Source organism: Serinus canaria, chromosome 9, assembly GCF_022539315.1.
Source record: "Serinus canaria isolate serCan28SL12 chromosome 9, serCan2020, whole genome shotgun sequence".
In the NCBI taxonomy this organism is placed as follows: Eukaryota; Metazoa; Chordata; class Aves; order Passeriformes; family Fringillidae; genus Serinus; species Serinus canaria.
Genome location: NC_066323.1, coordinates 1,304,230 through 1,330,264, shown reverse-complemented (window position 1 = coordinate 1,330,264; position 26,035 = coordinate 1,304,230). Strand labels below are relative to the sequence as shown.

General features: G+C 44.6%; 1 protein-coding gene across 1 annotated transcript in view; it reads right to left on the bottom strand.

Annotated features, from left to right (window-relative positions):
- Window positions 1–26,035, bottom strand: part of RSRC1 (arginine and serine rich coiled-coil 1) — a 100,550-nt gene that overhangs the window by 72,406 nt on the left and 2,109 nt on the right. Inside the window, exons 3-4 of the mRNA XM_050978119.1 lie at window positions 25,980–26,030; window positions 5,575–5,733 (exon numbers count right to left, since the gene is read on the bottom strand). Coding sequence (XP_050834076.1) covers window positions 5,575–5,733; window positions 25,980–26,030 — 210 coding nt within the window. The remainder of the gene's footprint in view (window positions 1–5,574; window positions 5,734–25,979; window positions 26,031–26,035) is intronic.

Below are 26,035 nucleotides of genomic sequence, written 5' to 3'. Positions count from 1 at the left end.
TGGTGGCTTTAGTGGCAGGATGCAGGAGCAGGGTGAGGGTGAGGTGATTACTGTATCTCTGCTGTTCAGTATCTGCAGGGTGTCTCAGTGCCACTCCAACTCCTTAAACCCAGTAAAGAGATTACAGCTCACACTAACTGGATTTGCACAGCTCTGCATCATTCAGTTTGGATTCCTCCTGCCCAGATTAAGGGAGGCCATTAAAACAATAGTCAGCTGCTCTCCCAGCACAAGGTGTCCCAGGGAAAAAAAAAACCCCAAAACTCCATGTTTACATTCAGAACATGTGTGTGTTTGGACATGTGGGCAAACAAAACCCTCCTGCAGCAGGAACACCCCACGCTGAAGGGCTGATGCCAGCCCAGCCCAGGATAATGCCAATGATATAGTTCTAAAAGGACAATCAGGGTGGCTGGCAGTTCTAAGGAGCAGATAGTTTGGAAAATTTTAAACAGCTTAAAAGAATGTGTGTCTTTGAAGATACTGCCTTCAAATGCATTCCAAAACCTATTTCTGGAAATAGGGAGAAATATAATTCCCTCAGCATAGTCCATGAATTTAGCAGGGAAGCTCATTTGACAGCCATCACTAACTGACAGTCTGAACTGCAGAATTTGAACACAAAACTTGGATTTTTTTTGTACTAAGCACAAAAATTACTTAATGAAAATGAAATGGTTTCTCTGAACTAGAATCTATTTATTTTCCAGAGCCAGTGGCTCCCCAGCTCCTCCTGCCCAGTTTTGCTCCACAGCTCACACACGTGTCCCATCCACGCTGGCTTTTCCAGCTGTCTGGGAGTGAAAGGAAAAGAAATCACCCCATATGCTGCTGCCCATTAAATAAGTGGCCAGTCTTTTCAGTCCTAAAAGGGGATTTTTAGCAAACAAAAAGAAAAACAAGGCCAACACAGCTTAGACAACAATAGCAACAAATCTCGGTCAAAGGCAAGTGACCCTCGAGCTGCTCTGGGCATATGGAGGTCTCAGTCCTTTTCAGAAAAAACCTTCCTCTGCCTCCCATTAGCCTTTGGCTGAGTTACTGGGAGGAAACTGTCCTGGTTTGGCCCCTCAGCTGCTTCCTCCTGCCTCCCAGCAGCAGCAGCAGCAGCTCTGCCAGCAGAGCTCAGACTCCTCAGCCATCCCCAAACACACCCAGGTGCTCCCTGGGCACTCCCTGGGTGCTCCCAGGATCCATCCCCTGAGCACTGCAGGAACTCCAAGCTCCTTCTCCAGCAGCAAACACAGATCCTGACAGGGCAGGGATTCAATCTCTCTGCACTGAGGTCACCCAGAGACCCACTTCTAGGAACTTCTTCATTACCTGCTCCAGTCCCCTCATGCTTGGGATCTGCCTGCAGGCTGGAGGTAGAGAGGAAGGCAAAAGGAGTAAGAATAAATTAATTCATTAATCAATAGAAGAGGCATTTTGGTTTTACTGTGGATAAGTGACTCCCTTGCCATGGCAGCACATCCTAAAGATCCTGAAAAATCCACTTTGAGTCGGAGCAAGTGCCTGGCAGTCACTGGAGTATCCCAGGCTGGACAAAGGAGCTGCAGTTGTCATTCAGTTTTAGAAGCTGCTCTTCAAGAAGCTACAAAAGAAATCACTGGAACCAAGGAGTCCTACCAAGCACCTTAAAGCTTTACTGCAAGCACTCCTCTAAGTCCTTGTAATTTAGCTGACACTGAAAATAAACCTGCTTGGATTCAAGAAAGTTTTTTCCCCTCTGCCAAAAGATATTTCTCCTATAAACATTCAAACTCCTTTCCACCACAGGATGGAGTAGTTTGGTTTCAGTATTCAAAATGCAGTTGCTAATTTTAAACAGATTTTAAAGAAGTTCTCCAGTTTTCTAGGAATGCACGTGTTTAAGATGGATTTTTGGCCACATTCTACAATTCCCACCAGCCCATTTCTGCTGCCCATTTCCATTTTCCTGGAAGCACCTCCTCTAGGATGTTTATAACTCAATAAGAAGAATTTGGTCAAGGTTGGATCGTGGCCTGCAAGGTTCCAGCCCAGCAGCAATCCTAACTTATTCTATTTGGGATCAAAACTTCCAAAACGAATGCATTTTCCTTCTGAACTCCTGAGCTACAAACTAAACACAATGAACTTTATATTTTCCTGATAAGGCTCTTGGAAATAAACTCCAAAGAGAATTGAAACAACCAACAAGAACTCCTGAATGTGAGACCAGAGCCGTGCAAACTAAACGAGCGTTGGGGCACCCTGAGCATCAGTTGGTGTTTGCACCTTTCTGCTCCGTGAGAAATGGATTTGGGCAGGTCAGATTTTGAGGAAAAGGTCCTGGAGAGACAGAATCAGCCTTCCCAACCCTTCAGCTCCTGGTGCAACACAGGCTCCAAAGGTGCCAGAGGAATCCTCCCTCCCAATCAAACATTCCCCCTCTGCTGCTGGTGAAAGGCACTGAGATCTCTCTTTACAGCCCTCGTCTTGCCCAATAAATTTTGCATGAAAACATGTCAGCCCAGCCCAGAATTCCTGCTGGCAGGCTGGGAGGGTGATGAATGTTTAATGCAAACAACACCCCCAGCCTGTGTCAGACCACAGCTCCTGCACGGCCCCTTTGATCCCAGCCCAGCTTCCCAGCAGTTCTGGGGGGCTCTGCCCCACACAGCTCCATCACCTATATGCAAATCAGGGCCAATTACCATAAATGATTTCCTACTGCACTGGCTGGGAAGAAGGAAGGGAAAAATAACTGTGTGCCAAGTTCCAGGAGAGTCTGACTCAGGAAAGTCCAGTGCTGGCACTTCACTCCTGAGGCTTCCTCCAAAGAGCACAAATCTCCCCAAGAGCCATCAGTGACCCACGTGCCATCCGTGGGGCACAGGGCATGGATCCACTCCAAGGGATTTGGGGAAATGCCACTGGAAAATGGCACCTGCACAGGGGGACCTCAGGGAAACCTCAGAGCCCTGGAGTGGGCAACTGAAAGGAAAAATGGAGCCTGGGTTGGAACAAGGAGCTCCTCAGCTCTGTAATACTGCCAGCACACAGGGAAGGGCTGGATGGGAGCTTGGCAAGGAATTGTTCCCTGGGAGAGTGGGGAGGGGCTGGCACAGGTGCCCAGAGCAGCTGGGGCTGCCCCTGGATCCCTGGCAGGGCCCAAGGCCACCTGGAGCAATCTGCTCCATGGAAGGTGTCCCTGCCCATGGCAGGAGCTGGAATGAGATGGATTTAAGGTCTGTCCAGCCCAGACCATTCCAGGATTCTGGGATCTGTCCAGCTATTTAGGAAGCTGTGAAACCATGAATGCCCAAATGTACCAATAACCTTATTAAGGATCAGCAATTAAAGCAGCGCTCAGGTTTGATAAGGGTTCACCACTTCTTTTCTCTTAACAGCGCTCTTCATTTATTCCATTAAAAATGTCAAAATCCCTTGGAGAAGTAATCCCAAATTCCATTGGTACGCAAGCAACGACGAGACCCATAAATCCAGGAAAAGTTATTTAAAACTAATAAGCTTTTAGTAGCTTCTCCCCCCAGTTGAACAAGGAGCAAGGAGCCTTATGAAAAACACATCTCAGAACAACAGAATTTGCATGTTCTGAAGCTGATCAAGACTTGAAACATCAAAATTCAACAGCACACCCAAGCAGGTCAATGAAGACATGCACGCAGGTTGTTTTAAAACAAGTGAATTTCAAAAAGCATAAATAAAAGATGAATGTGATGCTTTGATTAGTACAAAAAATAGTGGGAAAACACTGTAGGGCTGTAAAAGCCCTCACTTCTGCAGACTTGGGCAGCTGAAGGCTTCCTGCATGTAGATGTTGCTGGTCTAAACGTGGGATTTGGGGCTGGAGGGAACTCCCTGGAGCTCCCAGCCCACACTCCCAGCAGCTGCTGCAGGATTTCCCTCCACAATGGCTGGACAAGGGGAACACCCCTGAAAACACTGCAGGCTGTAAGAGGAGAAGAGCTGAGCTGTTTCACAGCCCAGCTCATGAGCAGCTGGCACTTCTCCAGCACTCCAGAAATTCAGTGCTCAGCGTTAGGGAATCATCACTGAAATGGGGAATGCCAAAGGACAATGCCCAGAACACTCTTTTTAAAAATAATTTTCGTTTTTTACTTTTGACATTTCTTTTGAGACGTTTACTGAGACAAGATCTCCCTTGAAAGGATCTAAAGCTGCCCCAAAAAAAACCCAAGCACAGACCTTTCCCCCTCACATCTGCAAACACAGCCAAGCCAAGGACAGAAAATCATCATTAGGGTTCACAGGAGCCACAAACAAATTTGCTGCTTAATTAGTGGGGAAAAAAAAAGCATTTTGTTTCTGTGCTTTAGAGGAGCAGTAAAGCCCCAAAAATACAGCATCTCTCAGAGAAGCTGCAGTGCTGCCAAGCTGAAATACCTCCTTTTATGCAAAGTTAAACTATAAAGTCAAGCAGCACCTGAGAATTTATGTCCCCTCTTCCCACAATCTGGCTTCAGGCTGATCTTCATTACAGCTCCAAAGCAGCTATTTTGAATAAATACATTGCAAACAGCCATGAATTTAAACTGGGAACCAGAGCTGCTCCTTGAGGTGCCTTTGAGGAAGGATCTGCTCAAATGCTGAGGCCACAGGATTGTTTCCACTACAGATCCCCTGATGCTGGAGGTTCTGGAAGGGCTCTGCAGAACAATGAGACTTTCCAGACTCTGGGTCTAGAAATTAAATCTGCTTGGAGAGTCCAAACCGGATCCAACTTAACCAGGAATTTTCCTGCTGCTGCAGGGAACAAAGGGAGAATTCCAGAAGCCAACAGAAGCCCACATGTGGGTGGAAGATGCTGCCCTAGAAATTCCCCAGGAGCACTTTTCAGTGGGAACCCACCCAAGGGAAGGACATGAAGTGACAACTCTGCAGGTTTTTTTTGGAAGGGATCAGACAAAGAGGGAAAAGACCAACAGCCCAGGAAAGGCTGCACAGGAGCCTGATGTTTAAAGCAGAGGGAATTACATAAATTACATAAAATGCAAAAAATCACATTGCCTTTCCTACAATCTGTCATCAACAACCCAAGATATTCCAAGCAGAAACTGGACTGACAGCAGGCTCTCAGAGGAGCCTGCCATTGTTCACCCAGAGCAAGGCTTGTGCTGGAACTGCATTTCTGAGCCCCAACCAAAGCCCAGCAGGAGCTTCTGCCACTGGGAGGAGGTGTAGGTGTGTGTGAACAGTGAAACCCATCCTCTCCTAGGAAGGAGCCCTCATGCTTTCCAATATTCCCCATTTTTCCCCTAAATCATGGCTATTACAGATGGGAAGGATGTTTATATTAACAAAGTGCAGAAAGCTCTTTAACCCACCTGAGGGAAAGGGTGGAAAATTAAACCATGCCTTAGTGTGAAACATTGCAGAACTGTAAAACCCTACCAACCCCCCTCCAAATAATCTGAATAAATCCCCACCTTTCAAATATGCTGAACTTACATTAACTCAGTTTCTATCAAACACAATTTAAAGTAAAGGACAATTATCACAAGAGTCAAAGGACAGGGTGTCACTGCCCAGCCTGGCTCCAGCTCCATCATCAGCCACTTCACTCACCCAGCCTTGGTGCCATGCAGCTCCTTCTCCTTCCCTTTGCCCTTGTCCTTGGCTTTGTCCTTGTCCTTGTCCCTGGCCTTGCGGCGCTCCCGGGACCCGCTGGGGGTTCTCCTGTGCCCGGACCTCTCGCTGCTGCGGCTGTAGGAGCGCTGCCGCGACCTGCACACAGACAGACAGACAGACGGACACCGGGTGAGGGACTCGGGGCACAGCAGGGGCCAGCCCTGCTCCTACGAGAGCTGCACAGCCCTGGCCTGCAGATGGTGACTCTGATGCCCAGAGAGGGCACCTGGAACAGAGGCTGGGCAGAGCTAAAGGAATCAAGCAGGGATTTATTGAAATACTTCAAAGGACACACCTTGGGCAGTGCAAGAGCCTGGGTAGGGATACACCCAAAACAGACCCCAGGTCAGGAGTTCTCACCCTTTTAGAAGTTTTGGTCCCTTTCCAGGCTGGGTTCACTGTCCAGTTGCAGCCCCAGGCTCTGCAGTCCCACCCTCCCAGCTGCTCTCCTCCATCCCTGCTGTTTGCACCCTTGGGGCTGGAGCTGCAGCGCTGTCCTTGGCTCTGGGGCTGGGCAGGGATTGTTCTGGGTGCTGGGCTGGGAGCAGAGCTGCTGGCCCTGCTGAGGGGTGCAGGGTCACACACTGCTGGAGTGCAGTGCAGAATCTGGGAAATATAAACACTAAACTGAAGGCATCAGGTAGACTGACAGGAAAAAATGACCCCAAAGCAAGTGGGGAAGAGATTCTGATTAAAACAGGTTAAATCTTTTACAGCATCTATTGGATTATCTAAACCAGCAGAAGAGGAGGCACCAAAACTCTTGTGGGAAGCACCCAGCTAGGAAAGGAAGGTTCTCCTTCACCAGAGAAAGGAGAGGCTGCTTCTAGGCAGACAGAAAGGATCCCCAAAGTGTAAAATACCAAATTAGTCTAACAAAATACCACCAACTCCTCTGCCTTCCTCCACAGAGACATCCAGATAATTTTTTCTCCAAAACCCACAGTGAGTGAAGTCAGACATCAGCAGGCCTAGTTTGCTACCAAGGGTTTCAGTTCCAGATTTCAGAAGCTTTTGGCTACTCAGCCCTGAATACAAACACTCACAAATGCCTTAAAGGTCTAGAGTGAAAAGCTCAGAGATCTTACTGCCCTACTTCACAAATTTCATCCTCAGAACAACCCATCAGCCATTTCTCACCAGCACTGCACCTCAGCCTTGTCATAGTTATATTATTTCATTTCAATACATTTAATAAATACATCTGATAATGTAGCACATGTCACAATTTAATACCTTCAAACTGACAATTTAGCAAAAGAAGTGAAAAAGAAAACTTGGCTCCTGCTCTGCAAAGAAATGCAAAATAACTTAAAGCACATAAAGCAGGATTCATCCAGTAACAAAATGGAAAAAAGATCCAGAAGTATCAGGGCTGGTTTTTTGTGTGTCCCAAATTATTTCATTATTCCTGCATTTCTTGTAGAAGATTTTCTAAGTCTTATTTAATAATTTGTCACAGATAAACACTACCTGAGTGGACAAGAGATATTTGGGAAAAATCAGTTCAAGTGTTCCTTGGTTCCTCCTCCCTGACCTTTGGAATGTGTCCCTCCAGGGCAGGGGATGGAGTGAGATGGGCCTCAAGGTCCTTCCCAACCCAAACCACCCCATGACTCCACAATTCCATGATTCCCATCAAAGTTCTGATGGCACCTCATGGAAAACCTCCACAAAGTACTGAGGGAAATGGGGAAATTTTAAAAACAGCATTAAAAGTTTCTTTAGCACCTCTTGGAGTGCAAAACTCTCTTTAAAAGGCCTTTAAAAGCCAAATCACACAGACAAAATCCCTCCTTTTATGAAACAACAACTGCTTAATAAAACTCAACAATAGACTAAGCAAAAGAAAATCCTGCATCCAGATGAGGCCATAAATCACATTTCTGGAGTTTGTCCAGCACAGGGGAGTTCAGGTCCCTACTGCTGCCAGGAGCAGCTCCAGAGGTCAGGGCTGGGTTCCTGTTTCAGCAGCTGGTACCTTCCAACAGCAGCTCTCCCATCCTGGTCACTCTATTAACACTAATAAATAGATCAAATTACCACTGCAGTGCTGGATGCTTAACTGGAGAGCATTTGCTGGCTCAAAGTGGATTTTTAGTGTGTCATCACAAATGTCAAAGTGTCCATCCATCCATCCTCACTCCTCAGGCAGAGGAAATTTTGACTTGAGGGAGAATTCTGGATAATAAATCTAATTTTTGTTTGGCACAGAGACACTGTTTTTACAAACATCACGATGAGGCAGCACAGACTTAGAGAGCACTGCCCTAAATCCACTGCTCCCAGGTACCCCTGGCTTCTCAGAGCTCTGCAGGTAGGTTCAAAACAGAAAACAAATCCCAAACAACAAAACAAACAAAGCCCTGCAGCAACACAAACCACCTTTAATGGATGCAGGGCCTCTCCTCACTTCATGGCACAGTCCTCCACCAGGAACAACAGGACTCTACACTATTTACTGCTCAAGATCTCCAATTTCTCAGCTCAGATCTGGACTTCAGCTCTACCTTTTGCAGGTGCAAACACCAAATTCAGCCCAGGCAGGCTGGGTGCTCAGTTCCTGCATTTCTGCTCATTGCCAGCTCTGTGCAGAACTGGTGGCAGGTGACATTTACCCACAGGAAGCAGCTTTTAAAACTTCCAAGAGTTATTGCCTCCAATTTCCCCTTCCCTGGCGGTGTCCAAGGCCAGGACTGGAGCTCCCTGGGGCAGTGCAGGGTGTCCCTGTCCCCCAGTGTCCCACCACCCTCACAGGGATGGATTCCTCCCCAGTATCCCACCCAAACCTCCCCTCCATCAGCTCCAGGCCATTCCCACCTGGCCCATCACTCCATGGCCATGGGGAGAGTCTCTCCCTACTGTTCCTTAATTCCTAGTAAAGTATCTTGCAAGATCTACAGGACAGGAAATCAAAATAAAACCTCCTGAAATGGAGCTCCCAAAAGTCATCTGTGTCCCCAGCTCAGCACCAAACCACAACAAAAGGCCACAGATCTGGCAGAGCAGTCAGATTTTCTGTTTTATCTGCTGCTGAAAAACAACAAGAATCACAATTAGTCCCATTAAAGCAAGACCCCAAATGTTCAAATTATGGAACTACCAGAGGGAAAAAAGAAAAACCAACCAAAAAACGAAGCTGTAGAGGAGATTTCCAGCATGGATCCCCTTCCCCCCCACCACCACCCAAAACACCCACCCACCATGCCAAAGGTTAAGTCATTTAGTCAAGTTCAAAGATCTTCAAAGGGTTCTTAGATCCAGATAAGCCCATATGTTCCCAAAATTCTGTGAAAAGCCATTACTTTCCAATCTGCTTTTCATGTCTTCCTTGCAGAACACACAGATGCTTGGCATCACTCGGGATCCCTAAATTCTCACCCCAGACAATCAAGGCTCACCAATAAGTTCCCCATCTCCAGCCCTAAGAAATGGCTTTATTCCATCAGCACTCGGGCTGCTTGTAAAAACTCACAGGCTCCATAAAAGCCCATTCAGTTACTGCACAATAAGTGTTAATTTGCTAATTTCTTCACAGGTAATCAATTAAAATGTAAAATATTGGATAAAATTAGTTGCACTAAATTTAACAGCTGCTCCATAAGCATAATTAGTTTCACAAGGGCCATATGCATTCTGAGCAGAGACCCAGTTGAAACAAATAAGCGGATTTTAAAACAAGTTTGAGGAAATCTGCATTTAATTAGCAGGTGGGCACTACAACTGCATAATGTTTTTATACATTTATATTTATGAAGTGACAGAAGATCTAAAGGCTTTTTAAAATGGCGTTTATTGTTTGAATGGGAACTGTTTTGCTGCATGCTAAAGTGATTTAAATCCTTATAGCCCTGCTTTGAAAAAATCATAAATGGTGAAAGAAAACATGTGGAAAACTGTAAAACTAGAAAGAATTTGCGACAAAAAGCAGAGCCACATACCATAACCAAAAGGAAACTACACTTAATTAAATGTACACTACATCTGGAATATCAGCCTAATAAAACGTGCAACTATTAATTCTCATTGTTCTAAAGGAAATGAGGTCAGTGGCGTTTAGTATTTCCCCAATTATATTGCACTAAAGCACTGAACTCTATCTTAGAGGTCCAATCTAATCTCTTCAAAAGGTTACAACTGCAAAAGAGAGACCTTTTTAAATGGAAAGAGGAACTGGAGCCCAAAACCAAGACAGGGTTTGTTTTCTTCTCTTTCACTCTTCCAGGAAAGATCAATTTTTGCACAAATAATCTTGGCAGAGAGCACCCCCCACTCCACAGAAGGGTGCTGAGATGTCAACTTCTCCCCTGGAATTCTTCTCAGCATCTCTCACCTGACACAAGCCTTATTAGATTATGTTTAGCTCAATGGCCACAAACAAAAGCCAACAAATCCAGGGCTCTTTAATACTCCAGCCATAAATCCAAGGGCTGGGCCAGAACAATGGAACAACTGCACTGCATCCAGCCTGGCTGCTCAGACTGCTAATAAAGCCAGAGTGCAAACACACAGGTAATTGCAGCAAAATGCCATGTTCTCTTTCAAAGCATATTAAGAGAAAGGTCCTTGTTTAACTCAACTTCACCACCAGGAAAAAAAAGAAATCACGGTACGAGTTGTTGGAAAGGTAAAATAATTTCAGGTATCAACTGCAGCCATTCAGATGCAGAAATTATTAAAGATGTATTTAATCCAAATGTAGCTGCCTCTAAAAACATTGCAGGTTGTTAGTTTGCAATTTTAAAATGCATGTCTTTGAGGAAGTTAAATACAGCCAATATGTATGATAAGAGTAATTTTTAACAATTTCCTGTTCAATGTAAGGCAAGTGTAACAAAAGTAGGCAGAGCAGAGTCAGAGTTTCAACCTGAAATGAGACTGATGCAAAAAGGGAAAAGTTGTTCCAAACCAGCAGTTTGGACAGTTAGAAAATGACAAAACATATTTCAGAATAAGGGAATATTTAAGATTTTAAAAAGTATCATCCACAGTGCCAGAGAAAAGCAGGATGAAATAAAAACAAGAACTGGGAGAGCCATGAGCTTTTTTGGAAATGATGTAAAAAGTCTTTCCTCCAGGACTGCAACACTGAACTTTCATTGAGCCCATTTCCTCCTGGTTCCTTCTTCCTCAGCCTGTGCAGTGACAGCTCTGGGATTTGGCTGGGAAAGGAAGAATTCCCTTGCTAGTGCCTTTGTGTGGCAAATTATGCCAAAGGCAGAGCTGAGGAAATGCTCTCACCAAACAGCAGCACCTCTCAGCCCAGCAGCTCTGCACTTTTAAATCATGGTAACCACATGATCAAACACTTGAGGAGGTGAAATTCCCACAACTGTAATTGTGAAAAGATGGAGTTACTGGAAAGGCAGCAGGGAGAGGACAAGGATGCAGCTGGAGAGAAGAACCCAGGGATGGGAACTGCTGGAATTCTCAAGCAGCTGGTTTGACACAAGTTGAGTTCTCCAGACTCCTGGAGAACCTCCTGCTCTGGATTCCAGGGGGATGAAGGTGCCTTCTCTGCCACAAAGCCTTGCTTATCCTAAGGAGTCCTTGGGAAGGACATCCAGCATGGCCTGGACACCAGTGAGGCGCTGGAAAACCCACGGGAGATCAGCTGGGAGGAGGAGAACAACCCAAACACATCGAGCTCCCTCAACGAGCCTTGGGGCCACAGGGCTGTGCCCAGAACCTGCACAGCCCCTGGCATCCAGGCACAGCTCCCTGGGCATCCCTGGGATCCAGGCACAGCTCCCTGAGCATCCCTGGGATCCAGGCACAGCTCCCTGAGCATCCCCTGGGATCCAGGCACAGCTCCCTCCATCCCTGGCATCCAGACACAGCTCCCTCCATCCCCTGGGATCCAGGCACAGCTCCCTCCCTGAGCAATGGGCCATGGAGAAAAGCCCACCAGGCCCTGGCAGCTGCAGGAGCACCTCAATGAACCCTTCAATGCCAAACTAAAACCAAAAATGGACTTTACTGGGTGCCATCTGAGAGACAGATCATGGATTGAACTGCTGCTACCCAAGCAGGGAGACAAACCATTTATTTCCCTTGTCAGTCTGCTTAAAGACTCCTTCCTAAAATTCACCCTCAAATTAAGATCATCAGACAAGAACCCATCTGGTTTTACCTGGCATGAACTTCCCTCACCTCTTCTCAGAGTGTGTCCCAAAGCAGGACTTTTTCTAACCCTGTATTCCTGCAGCCATGCCATGACTGAGCAGAAAAATCTGGAATAGAATTCTAATAATCTTTAGGGAATAAAATAATAAGGAAACCAAAGTTAATCCAGAAACTGGTACACTGTCCTATAAACAAACAGCCAGAAGTCCCTCACATTCCCTGTCCTCTCTCATCCAAAGCAATCTTGGAATTCAATGGCAAAACCCTCACAAGCACCTAAAAAAAAAGAAGGGTGCAATACCCAGCTGCATTAGATAAAAGCTTCCATATAAAACCAGAGTTGATGTTGATAAGGGAAGTAAATATCATTCCAATAATCTGAAAACAAAACCAAAAAATGCTCAATAGAGTTGGGAATACCCAACTTGTTTTTAATACAAAAAAATACAAAGTACAGAAAGTTTAAAGCACAGGTGAGGAAAAACACAACAGTTGCTAATTGCCACACAAAGACACCAGCAAGGAAATTCCTTCCTCTCCCAAGCAAACCCCAGAGCTGCCCCTGCTTAGGCTGAGCAAAAGCAACCAGGAAAAAAATGTTGCAATCCTGGAGGAAAGACATTTTTTATTTCCTCCAAAAATATGGGAAAACTTGAATTCCACAGAACAAACAAGCCCCATGTTCTATTAGCAAGCAGATCCATCAGCCCCTGTAATTAACTCCTACAAGCACGTGGAGCTGTTCCCTTCTCCAAGCAGCTGGAATCCATTTGAGAACACAAAGGTGCAGCTTTCTGCAGGGCCCTGGACACACAGCCCAGATGATCCCTCTGCATCTGCCCTGGATGGATCCCAGAGCATGGAACAGGCTCCAATCCATTCTCCAGATGGAATCACCAGCCAGGCAATTATTTGTTGTAAATTTGACAACACCTCTGATATTATGGTAAAATGCTAAGGGACAGACAGGAGAGAGTTTCAGGTTGAGATTTCCCACTTCCCCCGTGCCTCAGCTCAGATTCATTACAGGTAAACACTGCTCCCCTGGCTGGCTGGGACAAACCCAAGTTCAGGGTTTGGGATCATAAACTCCAAGACTGAGGCCCCAGTGATGGGCTGAGCTTAAAGGCTCTGTGATATCTGTGTGTCCTTACATCCCCAAAGCGACATCAGACAGCTGAAGGGAATTACCTGAACAGATATTGGAAATCAGCTGTCACACCAGGACACCACCTGCTCTCAGAAACTACAGAAAAACCCCAAAAAATCCCAATTTAGGTGATGCAGCACCAGCACTGGCAACTGAGATCTCAAAGTGCCACCAGCACGGAGCCAAAACTGAAACAACAGGGGAAAAAAAAATCTGAATATTCCTCATTCTTCAACACTGCAACTCTGTTTAAAAGGCAAAGAAAAAATCTGCTTAAAGACGGGATTAAAGCATTTCCTAGAAATAAATACCTGATTTCGAAGACTGGGAATATTGAGACTGACTGATTCATAAAGACCACAAGCAACACAAATAATCACAGCTGGATGAAAAGCTGTGTCTCTGCCTTTTCCTGAGTAAAACAAATGAACCCATTCTCTGTGCTCACAGCTTTTAGAAAAGGCAATTTTTTTTCTTTAATTCAGTGATAACCAGACAGGTTGAGGCTTAAATTTTATGAGATGTAAAAAAATTAAGGTATTCCACCTGTACTTTTCACCACCACATGTTTATGAAGAATACAGAAACATTTTTAGAATTCCTCATTTTCCCAAAATAAAAACAAAATAAACTTAACATTTTAAATGAAAATTGCTACAACTGAACTCCAAAAATTAAGCCATGAAAAGGCTTTAGAAACACACAAGAGGAACAAAAATATTTCACACAATCCACTCAAAGCCTTGTGGAGGGACAACATAACACAAATAGTTTGGGTATTTAGTGTCCATTTTCCAGGGCACACTCTAAAACCACAGGGATATTTTCCTCTTTTTCATGCAAGTTGGATGCATCTCCCTTTAAATATTTTGCATGTGGCAAACACAGCAGACAGAGGAAGGCAGGGGCTGTTTTCACTATTCCTGGATGAAAACTGCACAGCTCCATTCCTGCAGACTGCTGAGGAGCAGGAGCTGCCACCTTCCTCAGCCCCAACATCTCCCTTGCTGAGTTATCCCCTCTAACCTGTCCTGTCCCTCCCAAAGCCCAATTCTCAAGGCTCATGAAACACTCCAGGGAAGAAACTCTCAATATTTCATTTACTCTTCTAAAAATTGGTGTTTTCCTCGTGGAATAGTTACATAAAATATTGTCAAATAAATCACATCAGAAAGAGAGAAACAATAAAATCTGGATAAAAAAATTAAAAATTAAAAAATTTAAACTTTAAAAAATACATAAAGCAGCAGAAGTACTTAATTATTACATTTCAGAATGTGTTCTGACTGCTCTGGTCAGCTGATGATGCTGAGCACAAACTGGTTGGTGTCAGTGCTAATTTAAATGGGGAATAAAGGTGAATTATGATGTGATTTCTACATAGCAAGGTTTTGTTAAAAAAAGGGTCTCATGGAACTTCCTTCCAAGCTCTGCTTTTTGTTTAAAACACACAAGAAGCTCACAAAGCCTCAGCAAACCCAGGAAAGAGAGACAGGCTCCTGACTCTGCAGCTCTCATGGACCACACTCACCACCTGCATTTCCAGACCTCAAGGCAAGAATTAAAATGAAAAATGAAATATTTCCATCACTGAGAATATTACCCAAACCAGGCAGCTGAGGAATTCCAAAAATAAATTCCAGAAACAAACCAGTACCTGTTGTGGCACTCAAAACCTTCCACAATTCTGCCCCCACAGCTCTGGGAAGGTTCACAGCACCAAGGTAACCATTAACACACCACTCACACCATCCTGGGGATGCTGGAGGGCAGGGACTGGGAACACCATGGGATTTTAGAACTGAAATGTGTAACTTTTATTGAGTTACCAACGTAAAAACCAAGGGAAAAGTGTCTGACACCCCTCTGGGAGTCACTGGTATCCCCAGCTGTTACTGCTGCGTATTTTGGGGTTTTTGCTGACACATTTTTCATGTTTCTGCAGCTTCTTCTCCCTCCCTGGTTCCTGCTGCTGACCAAGCTCCAAGTCTCTGGCACTTCTGTTCTGGACCCTCCTGGATGCTGCAGAGGGCACAGAGCTCCATCCCAGCCAGCCCTTCCCTGTCCCCATCCCCCGAGGGTCACTGAGTGACCACAGGCCATGGGGGTGCCACCCTTCCCTGGGGGAGTGAAACCATCCCAACAACCCTTCAACCCACAGCTGGGACAGCACAAACCCCAAGGCTTTCTTCCCCCACCTCAGCTCCACCCAGGAGGATGCTCTGAGCAAAGCCAAGAGCTCAGGGGATTACTGAGAGAATTCCATCCTTCCCTGTGGCTGAAGTGAGGGAACACCCCAGAATTCAGGTCATTTAGAGCCACCAGAATGCTCCAGCTCTGGCTCTGTCCTGCTCCCTGGCCCCCAACATCCACATCTCCTTTCAGCCACCCCATCCTCCCACCATCACCCTCTGAGGAAGGGGGTACCATTCTCACTGAAAGCCTAATTATTTTCATTTCCTATTTTCCATATTATACAGACGTAATTAAAGCTGTAGTTTCACTCTAAAATGCTTTTCCTAGTTCTGATAATCTACTGAGCAATTTCCACCACCACAAATTTGATGGGACTCCATAAAATAAAATTCCTAATGAATAAGAAAGGCTGTTTCTATTTTACATCATTTTTCTGTCTTGAATATTTGCTTACAGAGTAATCAAAATATTACCCTTAGAGAAATCTCACCATTAAACCAGTTATTAAAAAATTGAAACAATTCTGCAGTTTTCCTTAAGGATTTGGTTTTATTTCTGTTCACACTGCCACAATTCACTTGCTTTAATCCTTTATCTGTTATTTGAACCAATATCTGTTATTTGGACCAATATCTCATGAATAAATGACATTTTGGTTGTTTTCCAATTCATAACTCTTTTTAATCAACCTCACACTTGAACCCTAACAATTGTTTGAGTTCTGCATTAACATGACATTCCCAAAGTCCATTTTTTGTGCCCAAATGGCCCCTGCTGACCTTGCTTTCCTGGGGCTGCAGTTTGTGCTGCCAGCGCTCCCCTGAGCTGCACCAGGGGCTCCTGGAGCTCACAGTGCCCTGCAGGTGGTTGTGGTTACACCCAGGACCTTCCCAGGCTCTCTCCTAACAGGATCTCACCTCCAGCCCCACAGAGCTGGGCAGATAAAACCCCTCCAGCCTGATCCCACCCTCTCCAAACAGGAGAAGGTTTCCAGTCACGACATTTCCAATAGAATGGCTGCTGGCTGCACTGACCCAACGCAGATCTGGGATTACTCCTGCTGCTGGGAGATGCCCTTGGATATCAGAGCTGTCAGCAGCCTGGGAAGGGATGCCCAGACTGCCAAACCCGGGGGAACAGCAGGGTTTGCCTGCTCCTGGCTCCCTCTCCCAGCGCTCAGTCCCAGCTCCTCGGAGATTCCCGGCCTTGTCCAAGGTACAAATTGGGAACCAGGAGCTGCTGGTGGTGAAATGCTGGGAGCTGGGTCAGGGAACCAAAGACCAAAGAAAGGTGCTGCAGCTGAACACATGGCAGAGCCCTGGAGCTGCTGAAAGGGGCTCTGGGAAGGAGGTCTGGATTCCTGGGAAGCCGATGTGCCGCGAGAAGGGCGGGCGATGAAAGCGCGCCCGGCCCGACAGAAATCCAAACACAGCCACAGACACAATTATTTTACTAATTGCTAATGAATACAGTCAAGTGCCTTCAAAAAGCCAAACTTTGCTTGGACTGCTTCAGGTTTTGACCTCTGCAGGAGCAAATGCATTTCAAACCGGAGCCCACCAAAACTGATTAACGGCGCCAGCCAAGGCCAGCCCGAGCAGGAGCTTTTTTCCATCTATCACATGGCCCCAAGGATAGTTAAATGAACCTTAAAATGGCTACAAACAGCTCAATGACTACACAGAGTCCTGCCAATTAGAAATAATTAGGCAGTCATTTTGGTGGTAAGTCTTTTTAAGTGCATACATAATGATGCAATGATGCTTATTAGCGAGCTCATAGGAGCTCTGCTCAAACAGCCTGGAATAATTATGCAACTATCACAAAGCCTTGCACATCTCTGTACTTCACCTTAATGCATTTAAAAATCCACTTCATTACCTCCAGTAATTAATCCTCCATTAATTGCAGGAAAAGCCCAGTTTACCGTGCTTCGTTTCTAATTATCTTATAAATAGTTATGGTTCTAATTAATGTGTTCATTAAGCTGAATATCTTTCTCAAAGCCATGCTCAGAGCAAAGGTTCTGCTTTTGAGAGAAAAAGCCTAACTAGCCATAAGGTGAGGCCATTTTGGTTGTATTTGCTTTTATTTTAGTATATTCAACCTCCTAATTGGCATTTAAAATCTAATTTGGAAGAACTTCAAGAAGACTATATAGGAGAAAAATAGGAAAAGGCTTTGCTTTTTTTTTCACCCATTCTCCAATCAAGAAGCTCAGAGCTTTAACAGGAAAACTTTTAGCATCTCTTTTTGATATAGACTGGGAACAGATTTTCAGTGCTGTGCCACAGATTAATTTAAATTCTATCAAAATTCAGTTTATCCCTGCATGTTTCCATAGGGGAGAACCAAAAACCATGGAAGAAAAACAGATACCTAAGAGCTTACACAGAAATACAAATAATAAACCCACCCTGCTGGCCTTGCCTTCATTTCTAGGATATAAACCCATGGCACAGAATTCCAACCAGAATTTATATCAGTTTTTTGAGCTGAGCATGACCTGACCCTTTAAATTCATTGAGAGGTTGCCTTCCTAAGAGACATGGAGATGATCCAATAAAAGACACAACTGGAGAGCACCTTACAGTAACACCCATGGATAAGGAAATTCCCCACTGAAACACAATTCCCAGGATTTTGGGGCTTTGCATGGAAGAATTTTGCAGAAAATTTTGACTCAAAATAAAATTCTACAAGAGCACAATCAAAATATTTGAGTTATAGTTACAGTTCTGGTATAGATACGAAATTCCCATATCTTTCTACATCCCAGATTTTAAATACCCATTATATATCTAATGCACCTGTCTTCAGTTCCACTATGCACAAACAAATCCAACTTTTCCCATCTTTTTATTCCCCTCACCACATATTTAACACTGAATATTTTGTTCAGAGAATTATCATACTCTGGTTGAACAGCAAAAGGACAAAAGCTCTGCACGTGCCTGCAATGATCCCATTTCTTTTGGGAACTTTTTCTTCCTGAACACCCCAGCTCGGGATCATCTGCAATCACTGGAGCCAGGTGCAGCTTTGCCATGCCTCTGCCAGGCTGGGGTTTGATGCCATTAAAGCTGCACTAGGAGCAGAGGAATTAGCAGCTCTCAGCTTGCTCTGGAATTTTGGGGAGCCCCAGTGTGGGAAACTGGGCAAATGTAAAGTGGGGAGCTCAGATGTGGGAGGAGCAGCAGCACCAAGGATGGAAGGACAGCCAGGGAGGGGCAGGAGAGCAGAGCCTGGATCAGGTTAATCATGGTCTCATCCCAGAGCACACTTTGGGAATGGCACAGCCTGGACCCCACAGGAAAATGGATTTTTATGGGATAGGGTTTGATCCCAGGCCCCAAACCCTGCCTGCAGCAGGGACTGCCCTGCCCACACACAGCCACGTCCTGCCAAGGAGCAGTGCCTGGAATCCCAGACAAAACCGACAGCAAAGGATTCCAAGGCAGGGGGGCTGGTTAATGGAAACCATGGGATGCTTTGGGCTGGGAGGGACCCTAAAGCTCATCCACATCCATGGCAGGGACACCTCCCACTGGCCCAGGCTGCTCCAGCCCTGCCTTGGGCACTGCCAGGGATCCAGGGGCAGCCCCAGCTGCTCTGGGAATTCCATCCCAGCCCTTCCCACCCCCCCGGGGAACAATTCCTTCCCAAAATCCCATCCAGCCCTGCCTCTGGCAGTGGAAATTGATTCCCCCTTGCTCTGTCACTCCACACCCAACACAACCTCTCCATGGCCCTTCTTTGGCAGAAATCCACATTTTTTGTCTTCATCATTTTAACCAGATTCTGTTCCTGCCATACATTATCAGAATTACAAAGAGTGAAAGAAGGGAATGAAGAGTAAATTTTTACTACTAAATTCTACTATTTTGTGTTTCACAGTAGGAAAATCACTCCTAGAAATGAACCCTGGAAAGAGCAACAATTTACAGAGCCAAGAGGGTCTTGGATTACCAGGGCATCCTCAAGACATCTGCTTTTGCAGGGCTGTCTGGACAAACACGAGCTCTGCAGCAAAGAAAAACAGATTCTATTTCATGGCCAGAGCCTTGGTAGAGAGAAAAAAGAGAATTTTTTTTAAAAAGTTAGAATATATAGTGGTTTAGAATGCAGACACACTGAAATCAAAAAGGCAATTCCTCACTAAGGGGAGCTCCTTTTCCAAACAGAAAACTGAAGCACTAAAACCCCTCACCAGCCTGCAAAGACACCTTTTCCCAAAGGGAGGAGTGAGAGGCTCTGGAGCAAGGATGAGCTCTGCTCTGAACACACTCTGTGCACCCAACACCTGGGCTGCACAAACCCAACTCTCCCTGCAATCAGACTCCAGCCTGAGCTCCAAATGAACTGCACTTGTGCATTCAGAGCTTCTTTAAGGTCCTTTTTTTGGTTTTATACCAATGAAAAGCATCAAAGCAGCTGTCACTGCAGCTCTGTGCCTCCATTGATAACTGGAGGGCCCTTGGCGTTGCCTTGTGAAGTTTAATTTCCCAAAGTGGTCAATTAAGGGTGGGCAGTGAGCTCAGCAGTGCCTGCTGCTCCAGGATATCCTCACTGCTCCTGCTCCACCTCTGGGCCTTTCCTGGACAGCCACGGACACAAACTGATCATTGCTCCTGAAAAAGTCACTTCTTGCAACAAAAGAAAAGATATTTAGAGCCTGGTGCTGATACAACCTGGGATGCACCAAGATCCTCAATGAAAACTGCAGGGTTGGATTTATTGGGGGAAAAATAAACATGAGCTGACATTACCATCAGCAGGATCACACTCAGTAATGTCAATTCCACCCTCCTGCCCCAAGCTTTTATTTGAAGCTTCATGAAAGAAATGCTGCAATATCTTAATTAAATCTATTTGCTAATGGACCAAAGGTTTAAAACTTTCCCAGTAGAAAGAGAAAGGAACATGTAATATTTACACAGACTCCTCACATAATTGCACCTGAGTCGGTTAACTTGAGGAGCAAGGACGGGGAAAAAATGTCCTAAGATGCAGATCAATCCTTGAAAGGAATAGGAACTCCAGTGGCTACAACCAGAAAAAAAAATCAGCAATCCTAAGAATTAATCACAAGAATGAAATTACAGAAGCATGGAATGGCTTGGGATTTCAAAAGCAATGTTCTAATTAAACAGCACTGCTTGATTTCTGCCAGGACTCCTGTCTGCTTCTCCTTGGAAAACTCCTCCTGTGGCATTTCCAAAGGGTTTTCCCAGCTGCAGAGGGCACAGCTCTGGCCCTGTGTGCCCAGCCCTGCTCCTCCTGGTGTCCTGCAGCAGCAGAAGGGCCCTGGCTGTCCCTGTCCCATCACTCTGAGCCACTCCTGCTGCTGCCAGTGCCAGTGTCCCCCTCCCAGCAGACACAGCTGCTGCATGGCCAGCCCAGAACCCTTCCCTGAACAGCCACCAGCAGCTGGGCCAGCGCTCAGTCCCACGGCCAGACCTCTGCTCTCAGCTGCAACATCACCAGCTTTAATCCCCCAGCTGCACCACCCTGAAACTCTCACCTCAACACCCTAAAAATGAGTCTTCTAACTCCACACCACTCCAGTGGATCTTCACCCACCACTGCAGACATTCCATTCTTTTTTATTTCCTTTTTTTTAACCAAATCTCTCCTCTAAATCTCCTGTTCCTCCATAAACTTTCCATCACAATTTTACTCTTTATTTATCTGCTGTCCACTCAAAACATCCATCCCTTTTAACTTCCTCCCTCCTAAAAGCTCTATTTTCCTTTTAGGCCAATGCTGTTTGAAGAAATCCCATCTGAAGATTTCATAATGAAGCCCCTGCTCTGTAATCCATGAAAAGCTCTCCACCAGCATGTGCTGAGCAGGACAGACAGACACAAAATTACTACAAATTATGTCTTGATCCACTAGTTCTTCTCAGCTCTGAGGTCTGATAAGCCAGGTTTTAGTGTGGAAAGACTCCAGCACTTCAATCCCACTAAAATAAATGCATGGAAAAAAGGAGATTAACTGAAGACAGGTACCAGTAACACAAATACAAAACATTCAGTGATACCATCTTCACAAACTCTCACAAACTGTGCAGTGACAACCCTTCAATAAAATATGTAACAGCAATTTTTTTGGGATTAAAAGGGATTAAAAAGGGAAACTCTCAAAGACCCCAAAAAAGCCTGATCAGTGGGGGTTTACTGTGAGTTATTTAATGACTCTTTTCACCCTGCACCTGAGGACTCTGGTCTTAGAGAGCACAAATTAACTGCTAAACACAGAGAACTCTGCCAGGCTGAGCCCAGGTTAATTCCAGCTCACACTGCTGGGATAATGGAGCTGCTTTTGCATCCCCAAACCCAAACCCACACCAAAGCCAGCCCTAAGCATCATCTCCCCTGCCCTGGATGCAACAACCTGCACACTCTGCAACACAAAATAATTAGACTGGAGGAATGGTAAGGAAATAAGGTGTAAAACCTGATCCAACACCTCCTTCAGCCACACTGCCAAGGATCAGCTCTCCAGGCAGGATTACTTCCCATATAATCTTTTTTTCTTCTTCCACACGTCCAGATGCCCTTCCTGGTTTTGTGTCCATTTTTAAGCTGAAGTGCATTAAAGGTATTTTAGGGCAGCAGTTTGCAGTTGAACAGAATGGGAAAAGCCAAAGCCATTTGGCAGACAATAGAGCAAACTTGCATATTCCCAGGCAGCTCCAGGACTGGCTGAAATCAGGGAAGAAAGGTCACCATTTCTGGTTAATTCTGCTCAAAGCTCTGTGAATTAGCAGATTTGTGCAGCGAGCTCTGCTGCAGAGTATTTCCTGTGTGATGAACTGGCAGCACAATCTCAGTGGAAACTCTCCCAGTATTCCCAGGGCTCCATCCAGCCCAGCATCCTGCAGCAGCCACAGCAGCAGAATATTCTAATAAGAACTCCCCTAATCTTCACCCAGCAATAATTTCAAGATGATATTATTATTCTCATTTCCTTGAATAATATCCATACTCCAGGGCCATTTTCCTTCTCATATTCAATATCGGGCATGCTCCTATCAAGATTCCTTTCCTCATATCCTGTCACAGTATCAATCACTGCCTGCTGTCCACTCAATCCACTTTTGATTTATCAGCCCCGTCTTCCTGGACTCCATAACTCGACCCAAACCATTTTAGCAAGACAGTGACAAATAACACCCAGGATCACATCAACCTGTTCCACTTAGTAAACTAAGGAACAGGAACTGTGACATCCCTCCATAAGTATTCCCTGCTATTCCCCAGCCTGATGTATATTAATGAGGAGCTGCTATTTGAAATGCTCCTTCCACATCAGCATCTAATATGATCAAATTAGGAAATGGGATGATTTATTAAATTCTGTGGAGCTGAAATATTCCTTCCCAGCTCTGGATGCCTGGCTGCAGAGAGGGAGCTGTTGCTTCCAATTTTTCCACGGGAGGATGTGCCTGCGCCTCGCAGACGAATTATTGCCTTTAAAAAGATTGTGAGGAGGCGAAATGTTATTAAGCAAATGCTCAGTAAAACAAACTAAATCGGTTTTAAAATTCCTAATTTAATGTAAATCTTGGTTGTTTCTGCTGAAATTCAGTTTGTGATCTTATTAAGTCGTATTTGCATTGTACTCCCTCACTGTAGGACAGCTTGGAATTTATAGCATTACTGGGAAGCTCCACTTGCTTGACTTTAAAAATGCATCTAAAACAGGATAATTATAATATGCACAAGTTTTCTTATCTTCTCAAACCAAACACAACCACTACTGGGAAGCTCCACTTTCTTGACTTTAAAAATGCATCTAAAACAAGAAAACTTGTTCATATTATAATTATCCTATCTTCTCAAATCAAACACAACCATTACTGGGAAGCTCCACTTTTTCCACCCTAAAAACTGCATCTAAAATAAAACAGCCAGCACACACACAAGTTTTCTTATCTTCTCAAATAAAACACAACTATTAGGAAGCCCTACTTTTAAAACTCTAACAATGTTTCTAAAATAGGATAATTATAATGTGCACAAGTTTCCTTGTCTTCTCAAAAAAAGTCCAAGCAATACAGGGAAGTCCCACTTTTTTCACCCTAAAAATGCATCTAAAATAAAATAACCACAATATGCACAAGTCTTCTTCTCCAATAAAGTACAAGAAATCAGTTTAGGTTGCAAACAACACCTATTTAAAATACCTTACACACATTACAAAAATCCAACTTTTCAAAGTAGAACTGGATCTCTCTCAGTGTTTTGCACTGCTGGAGATCTGTAAATCACCTGCTCAAATAAAACACCTGTGTTAGAGAAGTTATTGAAAAATGCATTACTTTTAACACCACCTTCACTACCTTGAAAAACAAATTAAAAGAGGATTGTGGGGAGCAAAGATGTCACAGGATACAGAACCTGTACCACCTGCATGATTTATACCAAAAACAATCCCAGGCATTTAAAGAGACCATGTGCCAGCCCTCAACTTCCAACAGGAAGGTCACTTTCTAGAGGCAGACTCCTAATAAATAAAATAAAACTTACAAAAGGCATTTCTGGGCTCCTAAGGGGGACAAAGCTCTGAGGGTGCAGCAGGAAGGCACAAAGCCAGGCTGATCTCCCCTCCCCAGGTGGAGAGCAGCTTTCCCTCCCTCCCTGGCAATGCAGAAGCTGGAGATCCCCAGGAATATTCCCCTGGATAACCCATTCCTCCCCACAGGAACACAGGGGCTGCCTGAGCTCCTCTGGAGCCTTTTATTAATTATTTATGAGTGGTTTCTTCAGGATCACCCTTGAAAAGCCACAGGAAAATAAGCTGTGCCACCCTGAACAAATAAAAATTCGGAATCATAGCTGGAATTCATGAGAATTCCATGCCAGGACTGTAAACACACACATTTTCCAGGATAAACACTGTCACACCTGCCCCAGGTGGGGCAGAGATGGGGAACCCTCAATCCTGAACCACCTTTTCCCATCATTTTATTTTTAGGTTTATTTTTTCTACACCTCCATCACATTCCCTCTCTCCCCCACAGTCTCTTTTCCAGCCCGAGGAATCCTAAACTCCTTGGAAAGCTGGTGAGCCCCTGGGCTGGGTGATTTGAGGCAGAAAAGGGATTATTTGGCACCACTGAAAGAGCTCAGCACTGACAAGCAGGGCAAGCACAGGCCTGGAGAAGCAGCTTTGTGCTAAACCAAGATTTAACTCTCCAAAACCAGATCAGTGCAGAGCTGCTCAGTGCAGCTACAGCAGACTCAGAAAATTACAATGAAGGATGGAATGGGTCCTGCTGGGTTTAACTTTAACTTTTGGACTCCTGAGGGATCATTTGGATGTCACTGATCAATATTTTCCCTCTGTGGGTGTGAACAGAACCAGCATTTGAAGGGATGTGCAGCCCTACCCCTCTAGGGCTGCACATCCCACACATGAAATGTTTGATACTCCAAATATTTAATACAGAAAATACCTGATACCTAAAGTATCTGATACATCAGCAATTTAACTCAGTGTTTCCCAGCAGTAGCCAGGTTTTACAAGTTTTTAGGTGCCAAATTTCCATATATTGACACCATGATTAAAATCAAATCCCTTGGAAAAGATGACCACTAAACCACAGCTACTGAGAGCTGCAATTTATATTTCTTATATATTATTGTATGACCATTAAACCACAGCTAATGAGGTCTGTAATGTATTAGTTGTTGTTTTATTATAATAAAAACCATTTAAAATCAGTTTATCACACTTTAACACAGAGCATGTGAAAAGCCTTCCCTTTCACCTCATTCCTCTCACATTTCTGTGGGTTCAAACTGATTTTTTTAGCCAAGAAAAAAAAGTGGATGTTCACAGGAATACCTGCACAGCTCTGATGGGGAGGATACTCCAGGAGAGGTCAGGCAGTTTAATTTCTAAATTTATTTCTAACTCTAAATAATCAAATTTCTACTACAAAGGCACTGCAGCAATAAAGGGTCCCAGGGACTCTTCCAGTGAACAGCTGGGAATAAGTCATGGCACAGCACAGAGGAGAGAAAGGGGAATATTCACATCTTTCACCAGCAATTTTTCAACATTTAGAGGCAACAGCTCTCCTGGTTTGGACATGGAAACCAAAGGTTTAGCAAATTCTTATTGCAGGCACACAAAATCACCTGGCTGGAGATTTTAAATATGGACCCAAACATATTGAGCTGCCTGATCCACTCAATAATTAACTTATAATCAATAGAAAATGCTAATGGGAAAGCTGGTAGCCAGGATAAACCTCAGCTAAACCTCTTAATTGAAAAATACACACAAACACAACCTGAGCATCTTTTAATTAAAGAAGGAAAGCAGATTTTATAATACCTTTTGCAACTTCTGGTTAAGATTTAAATATTTAAATTGCAAACTATTTGTTTGTCACAAACCAAGGCATGCAAACTCTCACTGCAGACATCCTTCAGTATTAATAAAAGATTGCATAACTAAAGACTCATCCTTTTCCAAGAGGAACACAGGTGAGAAAATCAGTTTATTCTGAACTTCAGGGAGCCAGTGTTATGTGTGGGAATTATGGAAAGCAGGAACCAAGGAGAAAAAGACCATGAGACATTTCCAAATAATTGTATCCCACCAAAAGACCCTATTTATGGGGGTTTTTTGTTTGAATCAAATTCAGCATAAATATCTTATCCCCAAAACTGTTTCACTGAGAAATTTAGTGCATGGCAAGCACTGCAGAGACCTCAAATGAGGAACTCCAGGGATCTGTGGTGTGAGCCATCCCCTGCAGCCATTATTCCCATTTATCCCAAGCCCAGTAACTCCAGCAGGATTTTCCAGGAACGTTTTCCCAGTAAAATACCACTGTGGACACTCTTACCTCCTGGTCCTGCTCTTTGACCTGGACCTCTGGGACCTGTAGGATTTGCCTCTGCC